General features: G+C 40.9%; 1 protein-coding gene across 1 annotated transcript in view; it reads right to left on the bottom strand.

Moving 5' to 3' along the window:
• Positions 1–7: 7 nt before the first annotated feature.
• The window catches only part of Npr3 (natriuretic peptide receptor 3), a 60,828-nt gene continuing 49,345 nt past the window's right edge, over positions 8–11,490 (bottom strand). The window contains exons 4-8 of the mRNA XM_033758543.1: positions 10,651–10,786; positions 5,028–5,122; positions 2,666–2,801; positions 1,013–1,100; positions 8–156 (exon numbers count right to left, since the gene is read on the bottom strand). Coding sequence (XP_033614434.1) covers positions 45–156; positions 1,013–1,100; positions 2,666–2,801; positions 5,028–5,122; positions 10,651–10,786 — 567 coding nt within the window. The 3' untranslated portion in view covers positions 8–44. The remainder of the gene's footprint in view (positions 157–1,012; positions 1,101–2,665; positions 2,802–5,027; positions 5,123–10,650; positions 10,787–11,490) is intronic.

Below are 11,490 nucleotides of genomic sequence, written 5' to 3'. Positions count from 1 at the left end.
AAAAAAAAAAAAAAAAAAAAAAAAAAAAAAAAAAAGCCCTTCTTTTAAGCCACTGAAAGATGAGATCTGATGGAATCTTCCCGTAGCTCCCGATGTTTTCCAATATTACTTTCTTCTTGCTGGTTTCTCCTCTCAATAGTTATTCTGTATTTCTTCCTGGGTAAAAGGAAAGTGAATGTAGTAATTAAACCTCAGTTGGCTGCAAAATACTATGGCTTCTCTTACAAAGAGTGCCCTCAAGGGACATCTGGGTTTAGTTTGATAAATGAGAAGTGACAGAATATGAAACCCTGGTCAGAGATTAAAGTCATATACCCCGAGGCATTATGTCCCTATTCAAGGAGGAAAATTGGCATGCTTTCTGAAATGCCATAGAACAAGCCTTTCCCTTCTTCCTTGGGTGCCTTTGGGTTAAGTCTTGTCTATTCAGCCCCAGAAGCTCTGTCTGACTCCCAGGACATGCCCTAGATAAAGATCAGATGAAGTGTACTGTGACCCAAGGAACAGCAATACGATTGTTCCCACAAAGGATCACATACACTCAGAGTTACATTCCATGCAAAAATGCAGAAATCTTGAGTCTGATGACTTACAAATAAGCCACAAACTCAACCAGCAAACATTACAAAAGAATGGACCACCCTCACAGTGTGTAACAATCAGAATCTTGAACACATGCACATATTACAATTTTACAAGCCTTGGGGCTTAACTGTTGTGGTAACTAAGCACACAAATTCTCCAGATACAATGCACACATCAGCCTGAAAACAGAGGACACTCTTAAACTGTCCTCTTCAGCTCTCTGGCCCACGGGTGGTACATCAGAAACCCATAACCCCAGTACCCACTGACCGACAAACCAGAGGTCACAGTGGAAGAATGGCTTAAACCTTTCAACCACTATGCTTCTTGGTTAGAAGATACGGACAAATTACAAGAAACATTGTGCAAAGACAAGTAACAAAAACAGAAGAAAAGAGTGAATTTTCACTGGATAAATGATTCCCACCTGAAAAAGTAGAAGGCCATTAACAAACCAGCTCCTAATAAGGCCCCCACAACAATTCCTGTCACTGCTGATTCTTCTAGGCCACCTGCTTAAAAAATAAACAGATAATCAGGTTTCATTTTGGAAATAAGTGGAAATGCCTCACATGTCATTTATTGGAAGGTGTCTCCCAATCTCCCACTAGAAGCAAAAAAAAAAAAATTTTAAGGAGATCCTGGATTTCTTCTGCTTTTTTTCTTTCTTTTTTTCCCCCAAAGCTTAGTATAAAGCTTTAAGAAAACCTTTTTAGAAATTACTAGATAAACACAGTGCCACAAAGAAAGTGAGCAGAAAAAGAATAGAAACAGATTGAAGAAGAATTTGAGCAAAACTGGAAACTGCAGATTTCAGATATATCCAGTCTTTTGAGTTATAATCAAAGATGAGAACTCGATTGACCATAGCATTGGCCCAGCACTTCTTATTTTCACAGATGGATGGTGACACTTCCAAGTGCTAGAAGATTTGGTGAAAAATTCATTGGGTCAATATTCTGTTTTTAGATGTTCTCTCACCAAAGCCAGAGTTCCATGTCAAATGTCCTATATAGCTTTCTGATAATTGGAATAACAGTTTGAAACAAACATATTCAGTGTCCCACATATAAAAATGATAAAAATCTCACTTTGTATACAAAGAGTTTAGTACATGGCCTCCAGTGCACTGACTCATTTACTCCTCAAAACAGGATTTACAAATTGGGTATGTTTATTTTATTTTATATATGGGGAAACACAGGCTAAAACAGTTAAAGGAAATCTCCTAGAGTCACAAAACCAGCAAAAAACAGGGAGACTTCAAATCTAAGCCCAATTACTCCAGGGAGTAGGTTTTCAACATATGTCCTTCTCAATCCATCTCTATAATTATTGCATGAATATCAACCCTTCATAGTTTGAAAGATGGTCCCAAAACATAGTGAGCATATATGTATCCACCAAAACTGACCAACTAGCCTGAAAAATATTCACCTAGCTCTTCCTTACCAGCTCACAAAAAAAGTCTCTCTAAAATAATGATTCCTAATAAATGTCCCACTTAGAAGTTAATTCTAAGAACATACACTTACTTCTCTGTTTATATTATAGAGGCTATTCATAAATATTCTATTGATTTACCTATTTGTATATTTCCAGGTGTCTGAATCTGAATATTTAGAGGATAGATACAAAGTTTAAAAACAGAATGAGACTTTCCATAAGAGATAAATATGAGTAATTTATGTGATTAATCATTTGATGTTCCCTCAAATAACTAAGAAATGATAGCAAAAAATATAAAAGTAGGGAGAAGACTTCTTACCATTGTAGAAGAGAAGAATTGAGTGGAAGAAAGACCTGAAAACCTCTGAGAAAAGCAAGAGGCAGTTTGCATGTGTTTTACCATAGAAAGAAAGAAAGAAGGAAGGAGGGAGGGAGAGAGGAAGGAAGGAAGGAAGGAAGGAAGGAAGGAAGGAAGGAAGGAAGGAAGGAAGGAAGGAAGGAAGGAAGGAAGGAAGGAAAAGAAAAAGAAAGGGAGAAACCAGAACTTTCAGAGCATGAGCTCCTAGAAAACCCATTTGTGAGCCTCATACAAGTTGAGGAAACACTCAACAAATTAAGTCTCTGAGCTTACGTGATTTGCAGGGAGAACTATTGCTGTGTTCCAAAATTCTGGATTCATCTATTCGCAGTTTCAAAGGACCCCAAGGATATTTGACATTTGGCCGCATTTCAAAATGACCTTCTTTTCCAAAGTAATCACCAATAACCTATAGAAAGGCAAAAAACAACCTTACAAAAGGAAAGGCCAAAGTTACCTGCTTCCAAAGGAGGCCTGTTGCTCACAGCCTGGCTCAGTTACCCCCAAAATGAACCCAACCTAAATAGGCTGCCTTCAGGTCCACAGGAAACCGAACAGTCACCTTCATCAGCTGACCTCCCCCAGGGAGAGGTAGCAAGTACTCCAGAAAAGTATAGGGCTTGAGGACACCTTTCTTGTACATACCGATGTGACAGGGTGTGACTGAGGACCTGGTAAATCAAGATGCAAAGTCACTGATGTTGCTGTCAAGGTGGGCATGCTGGAGGAAGAACTGTGACTCCCCACATTGGGAAACATGGTCATGTCACCTCAGAAGGTGGCCAAAATCTGCCCATACTGGAGACTATGCTGTCCTTGAATATTCTTTTTTTTTTTTAATAAGAAGTGAGGATTGAATTAACCCAAGGTCTTAGCACTAAGTTATATCCCCAGCCCTTTTTTATTATTTTATTTTATTTTATAATTTTGAGACAGGATCTTGCTAAGTTCCCCAAGTGGAACTTGAACTTGCAGTCCTACTGCCTCAGCCTCCCAGAGGGCTGGGATTATGGGTATGTACCACCCACCCAGCTCCCTGGATATTCTTTAGTCTACTACCTAGTAGGAAGGGAGGGTTTGTTTGTTTTGTTTTGTTTTTCTCCAAGAGTTTTGAAAGCCATGGCTTTTCCTTGCTCACTTTCCCTTAGGGTACTGGGCTACCTACTTGTCACAGAGCGGCTCACACAGACAGCCATCTGTATGGCCCAAATAACTTTTAGGGATCTGTGAGGGAGAGCCAGGGCCCACTGAATATCCAGGCTAAGCATATGACAAGTATACAGCTTCACACACTCTGCTAGTCTGGAAAATAACCAAAGCATGAAAGAGTATGTTTTTAGGAACTTCTGTTAGAATATTCTTCGGGGGGTTACACTCTCCCCTGACGAATTCTCCCTTTTTGCACCATTGACCAGCCTGAACTCTCTTTTAATTGGCTTCTCAGCCCCTGATAAATCACTGCTCTTATGGTTCAGTTTCAGGCCTCAGCTTCTGGTCAAGGTAACTGACTACTCATTCAGGCCCTCAGCCTGGATCTGGGAGTGCCTTTCCACCCAGCTTCTCAGGACTCATTCCTATTTTGTCTGGGAACAAGACATAGCTTTGAGGTGGCCTGCGACATCTCCACTTCTCTCTTCTGACCAGGGCCAAGCCGGCTCTCACAGGCTATGTTGAGTCATAATTTTAAAAAAAAAAAAGAGTTCTAGATCCTTATCAAAATGTAATAATCACTGACACATGCCGAGCACTTATCCAGCGCCTCACATACACTTTCATGGCTGCAACCTCACAGTGCACTCTTACATCCCACTTCTTCCATAGGAGGAACCTGGATGGATGAGACCCAGACCATTGAGAGGGTAAAAATACCACTGGGTAAGGAGTGTGGGTGACTCCTGATAACTAGGCCCTTCCTAACAGGTCAGCCATATCTGAACAGAGAGGAAACAGCAAATCACGTATTCCATAACTATAAGAGGTGACAGGAGCAATGAGCCTGGGTATGAGCCTCCAAGGAAGTACAGAGGAAGTAGCATTATTTGGTAAAACACTGAATGTTTGTATAACATTTATATAAGTGTTTATCACTTAAAGTCTATATAGTACTTTTCTAGGTTTCATGTTATCTGGTCCTCAATAGTCACGTGAAATCAGCAAGGAAGACACTATGAATTCCATGTATGGCTGAGAAAACCAAAGCACAGTTCATACCCCTCAAAGCACTGGAGACTTGACTTTGTTTGGAGGCTCTCTTTTCTCCTCATGATGCTATCCTGGAAGCATGCTGTCTTTAAAATATTACCACGTGTGGGGTTTATAACCAACCATCAGGAAAAGAAAAATCCCAAAGTTTAAGGGCAAATGCCATTCATTTTACCTCTTCCACCCAATGTTCCTATAGCACAGAACTAAGGTGTGATTCTTGACCCCGTGAAAGTTAGGATTTCCCCGAGAGGGTAAGTAGGGAGCCATTTCCAGACTGCTTCTCCACGCCCTCAAACAACAGTGAGCTTGCCCTTGCTTACAAACTCATTTTCAACTCATTTTCACTCGACGGCTACTCTGAAGACAGCCTATTGGACATCAGGACAAAGATACTCTTGGTGCCAACCTTGCAAAAGTCTCTTTGGCTCACCTCCTGGGTGCCTGCTTCTGTGTCAGTCATAGCGATCACAGAGAAGTCCCCATATCGGTCTCCATTGGCATCTATGGACACCTGCCCAGCAATACCTATAGGACCAGAGGTAAAGAACTCCAAGTTAGTTACTGAAAATATCTCGGTTTGCCAAGAAAAACAAGAAAAAGAATTACAGAATTTTTTTTAAAACAAACTCACGTCACAGGGAATCTCATCAGATTTTGAGCATTTTTGTTGGCATTTGGAAACGACATTGTAATTTCATCTGTGTCTGCATTCCTAAATTCTTAACATTTCTCCATTTAAAAAGAAATAGAAATAAATGATCATCTTTGGGGAACATAGTTTTTTAAAAAAAAGATTAAGGCTAATCCTGAGCATGCTTAGTCCAGAGTTGGAACCAATTTTTCTTAAAAATGGCAGAGTGAGAAGTAGAGTTGCTTCATCATAGGATCACATTATCCCTGGACAAATACGATGAGAGGAAAATCAGTCCAGGCGCAGCACACAGTAAATGTGCTTTCACAGGGCTGCATCATTGAACAGAAGAGCAGAGGGCCTGCTGTGAAGGTGCCCAGAGCCAAGAGCTAAAGGGGAGCTGTTCTTTTCTATCCCCGTTCTGCACATTCAATATCTACCCATGTTATCTGGAAAATTACTAGGTGTCACATCACTGCTACAACTGAGACTGAGATGAACAACTGCTCAAGAGAGGGGCAGCCTGGACTTGGGGTTTAGTTAGTCCACACTGGAATGCGACTGCAGGCACCGAATTCCAGTTTTGACATCCCTACATCCGTGACCTTGAGCAGGATACTTACTTAGTCCTCTAAGGCTCAGTCTCCACCACTGTAAGTCAGAAATAATAATGTCCACTACCAAGAGGCCATGGAGATAATTACACAGAATAAAACCAGTAGAGTACTTCCAAAGCATAGTTAAGAGAAGTTAGTTGCTTTTTATTGTTACTATTACTGTCATTATTGTTATTACTACATAGTGAGCATCCCTTATCCAAAGTGTTCAGAACAAGAAGTAATTTAGTTTGCAGAGTTTGAAATATTTGCACACACATATTGAGACATCTTGGAGTTGAGACCAAAATCTAAACACAAAATTCATTTGCCCCATGTATGCCTTCTACACAGAGCTGCAAGGCAACTTTATACAATATTTTAAGTAATTTTGTGGATGTAAAAAACTTTCATGGTAAGAATTTTTCCACTTGTGGTGTCAAAGTTTCTAATTTTGGAGCATTTTAAGTTTCAAATTTTTGGATTAAGGATGCTCAATCTGTGTTTATTGTATAATTATTATTACTACCAGTGATGCTGTAATTGAAGTCTGGCTGAGGACTTCTGACCATGGCCAACCACTCAGAAAAGGGGCTAGCACAGCAAGGTGGAGAATCCAGGGAACTCATAAAGGAGCAGGAATTTTATAGGCACAGTGAAGGAAATCTATGATTTGGTCAAGCCAAAAAGGTTGGTCTAGCTGTGTTTCCAAAAGCACGGGGACGGGGGGACCCAGAGGAACTGTGAGTTTTCTGAGGAGATGGCCCATGTGCATGAAGGGGTGCAGTGAGGTGTGAGGCTGGGTAGCTGGGGCACAGAGGACCTTTAGTAACCACTTGCTTTGGCTAGCAATGAGGCTTAGAGCTGCTACTCAATAAATGCAACCACATGCCATTGGCTGATACTAAATATGTCTATATTTTCATTTTCATTCGCTAAGTAGGAGAATGCACATAACAGCCACATTCTAATTAACTGAAGCTATTTGTTTTCCTTGTGGGAGAGTTCAGTGTAATTCCTAATTGGTGTTTCTATTGATTTGGTTCTCTCCAGAAGTACTGACTCCCCCAGTAAAATGAATGTCTGGGGGAAAGCATCCCAAGGGAAAGTTCCATCCTCTAGTGTGGTTTGGAGAGGACAGATATTTGGGTTTACTGTCCTTTGGGCTGTGGTTTGAAGGCCCACTGATTTTTCCAAACTTTGGTCTACTTTGCTGGAAACAGAATGGAGCTGCCATTCATGTTGATTTTTTTGTCTTCCTAATATAAACTGGTTACAAAGCTCACAGTTACCTCAAACTTGCACTGTATATCTTTGACAGCCTGTCAAACTTTAAAGTGGTGGATATATACTTTAACACAAACATAAATATATATATATATATATAGATATAGATATATAGATATATAGATATATAGATATATCTATATATATATCCAAAACCATTTGTCATTCTGGTCAGACGTGTCTGTCAGATGTGTCTGTGTGGCCTGTTCAATGTTTTGCACAATATGTTCTAAGACAAGGTATCCCTAGTAATCCAAGACCTCATTACACCTTAAAGTTATTACAGTTCTCCCAAGAAGTGGGGTGAGAACCTCGGGTGACTTATTAGCACAGTGAGACTTCACCTGAGAGTATCAGCCATAAGGTGAGATTGTCGGGCTGACTGCAGAATTTCCCTGCACATAAGTGATGAGACTTTCTGCCTTCATTTCTATTTGCCTGTACTGGAGCACAAGGTCTGCACCACAGTCCAATTTACCTTGTCATTCTGACCTCTCACACAGAGGAAGCTTAGCTTCTTCCTCGGGCATTTATTGAAAGTCTTGAGAGTTGATCATCGGTTTCATGGCAATAAAATCCAAATTTGTCAAATAACATCCAGAGTATTTTTCCCTTGACAACTTAATGGTCACTTATATTGGCCACTAAAATTAAAATTGTTTTTAATTTTAGGAAGGTCAGGGATTTTCTTCATACAGATATCCTAAGGTTCCTTTTAAGCTTACCCGTAAATGGACTATTATTTAGTAAATAAAATGGGCTCTCCAAACCATTCAAACCCAAAACTTACCTTAGCTTCAATTATCTTTACTATATATGGACAAATGAGATTCTAATTCCAGACAGAACCATATGGTGGGCTGTTCCAGGACTCACTGCAAGTGCCTTGCAGAACTGGCCCAAGAATGGAAGCACTAAGGTGGCCTATGGGAAAATTTAGCCCATGGCCTGGTTCTACAGAAAGCTACCTTCCAGCTACTGTGAGCCCCTGTCCTTCCCTTAACCTCCTTCTTCCAGTGCCCCCCAACTCTGGCTTCTGTCCCTGTGTCAGAAGACCAAGGACAAATGACCAAACCATGTAGTGAGTAATAGCTAAAAGTGGGGATGTGGCCAACCAAGATGGTTCCCCACACAGTTTCTCAGCACATTGTGCACAACTTCTGGGAAAACTGACCTCGACCTAATATGCCCCCTGAATTATACCACCTGGTTCCTGCTCCTCAGCTGAAGCAGTCAGAGGGAAAGCAAAATCATCTCACAGGCTTGATCACCAACATCTTAGTATCTCTCTGAAATGAAAAGGGATGTCACTCTAATTTTTGAATATGACATGGCTTCCAGTAAAAGTTTGAGATATAAAATCCACCAACAGCCACCACAGCTGCCCAGACAACCCTAGCTGGGGCTTCACTTCTCCATCTTGTCCTGTCCTTTCTAATGACTGAGGGCAAGTACAGGCAGTGGAGTGGCTAAAAGGCCTTCCCAGTGGGAAATAGATACATATACCCAGAAGCTAGGCACAGTGGTGCTCATTACTGACATTGAAAATGTTCATTCTTGTGATTACAAAGGCACCCACAGGCATGAAGTCCATGAAAATCCATGAAAGGACTCAAAAGAAGAATGAGCAAGAGGCAGAACTGAACAGGTGCTTGTCACTCATGAACTAGTCCAGCCTCCTATCAAACGAGTGAAGAAAGAAGCCTAGTTGAAGTTTTCAGTGGCTAGGATGCAAGTCCCTAACCGAAGGCCAGCAATCTGCTCTCTAGGTTAATGGTTCAAAAGATCTCTGTTGGCTTACTGGAGTTTACTTTCCAAAAAGCAGCCACAACATGTCATGGAAAACCCTCAGGAGACTTTCTAGCTCCTTCAGATGGAGCCCAGTTCCTCAGCAAGGCCTCCAAGTTTACAGGGTCTTGCCCCCCTAGCTCTCCAGCTTGGATTCCTGTCACTCTGCCCCTTATACTTGTGTCTCATATAGTTCCCAGCTCCTTGGGGGACACTTGGCAAGTTCCCACTAAAGTGTTCAGATCTCTGTAATTGCTGTGCTCTCCCCTAAATGTCTGCATAACTCTTCCTACTACCTCAGGTCTCAGCCCAACTGCCATTCAGAGTTTCTGACTACTCTAAATCAGCAGTAGTCCCAGTTCTCCCCTCTCATCACTTTTATTCTTATCTCCCTTTCCAACCTCAGTTTATATTCTCTGAAATGACAAGTCTACTTGTTTACTGCCTGCCCCCACCAACTTGCATGTAAGCTGAACAGATTACAGGGAACATCTTTAGTTCACTGTTGAGTCCTCAGCTCCTTGAACAGTGGCTGGCACATAGCAGTTTCTCAGTGAATACTTGAATGAATGAACGAACGAACAAACGAATGAATGAATGAATGAATGAATGAATAGAAAGTTGATGTCTGCAGGGCAGCAGGAACCAGCTTTTTCTCTTAGTGAGTCTCATGTTAGTTCTAAGTGTTGGTGAGGAGAAGCTAAGAGGGCTGCAACTACTGTTGTATACATTGTTGGCAAAAATACAGACTAGCAGACTTTTCTGGAAGACATCTGGCAGTCTCTACTGCACTTTATAAAGCACTAATTTACTTTTGGACCAAGAAGAGCCATAATTAGAAATGTTCTTTGTTGGAAATATTCACAAAAACTCATCAAAAGTTGCAAGAGGTTTGTGACAACATATTGAATAATAGCAAAAGTTAGAAACAACTGAAGTGTCCACCAATCTAAGAGGGTTAAAGAAATTTTTGAATAACCATGAGGTGGGCTACTGCATAGCTCCCACTGGGTGTAGTATCACGCGGCTAAAGTCCTAGCACTTGGGGAGTGCTGCTTGAGGCATGACTATCATCAGGAGTTTGAGGTCAGCCTGGACTAGATAGTGAGTCCAAGGCCTCTCTCTCTAAACAATACAATGAGATCCTGTCTCAAAAAAAAAAACCAAAAAAAGTCTTAATCTCATATAATTTTTAAATGTCATCAGAGGTTCCTTGAGCAATGAGATTATAGGTATTTGCTGATGCTTTTACTGATGATACTTCTCTGTTCTTAAGAAAGAAACAAACAAACATGCACCATTTTAAAAGGCAGTGAGAGCAGAGGGTCCAGCTGGACCTGCTAAGCATCTTGAATTATCAGGTTTAACCATGCCAGCCCAAGTCTTCTGAGTGTCACAAAAACCAACATAGTCTGAACAAAGGAATGTATATCTGGAATTAACACTTCCTTTAAAACCAATCACAGATCTCTTCAGAAACTGATTGTTCTGCTGTGAATGAGGTTTGTGTTAAATGTAAATTTAAGAAGCACAGGGTTGTTAGCTATATAATCAGAAGGAAATATTTCCTATTTTAGTGGAACTTTCCAAGCACATCCATATGCATGCATTTGGTCTTCATTGATTATCAATCCTTTAAAAGTAGGAGAAGCAAGACACTAGAAAGTCCCCATAGCTTCAACAGAGAGAAACAACCACAAACAAAGCAGCTTGATCAGCTGGGGCTGTCATCTTGTAAACTAAACCCTTACCTTCAAATGTCCTGTTCCAAGTCTGCTGGATGATCTTCCCTCCATCCTTCTTGCTGTAACCAGCTCTGAGTACTTCATGTAAAGCCAGGACGTACAGGACGATGGCATCATGGAATCCTTCGACAAACATGTTCACCTGAAAAGGAAGCCCTAGTTGGATGAATCCAAACACCAAAACATCTTACATTTATGAGTCAGAGAAGCAAGTACAAAAGTTCACAAATGAGACTGGAAGTCTGAGAGGGCTGGCAGGGTGGACAAAAGGACAACTAACAAGAATCATGTCATGGTTTCCTGGCACTAGCTGAGTAAAGAAAACCTCTCCTCGGTTTGGAAATACAGAGAGCAGACAAGATATCACAGAAGGCAAGAAAACCATACGTGCTGACCAGGTTAATTATTCCAGCCTTTGCCCATATTTCCCTGTATAGAAATAACCTCCTTATCCATGTCTTTACTGCAAGTCAACATGAATCTATCTCCACCTTGAGGTCTTAGCTATCTTGAATAGCCCTCATGATCTCTCCATGCCCTAAATGTGGAACATACTAAAAGAGGAGTAGGCATCCATTTATTCCCACTCAATGATTGTCAAGTTGCCATTATCATACATGTTCTAAAAAACAATGCAAAGAAAAGTGGACACTGATTTCTGCCTGTCGACAAGGCCAGCATTTGTGTTCTCTCCATTGTCAACAATTACATCTCGGCCGAGGATTTAGCTCAGTGGTTTGGTGGCCTGCCTTGCAAGCACAAGGACCCGAGTTCAATCCCCGGTACCAAAAAAAAAAAAAAAAAAAAAAAAAAAAAAAAAAAAAAAAAAAAAAAAAAAAACGAGTT

This window comes from Fukomys damarensis, unplaced genomic scaffold, assembly GCF_012274545.1.
Source record: "Fukomys damarensis isolate Sample0158 unplaced genomic scaffold, DMR_v1.0_HiC HiC_scaffold_1, whole genome shotgun sequence".
NCBI classification, from domain to species: Eukaryota; Metazoa; Chordata; class Mammalia; order Rodentia; family Bathyergidae; genus Fukomys; species Fukomys damarensis.
The sequence above is the reverse complement of the archived record's forward strand: the minus strand, read 5'-3'. Positions and strand labels throughout refer to the sequence as shown.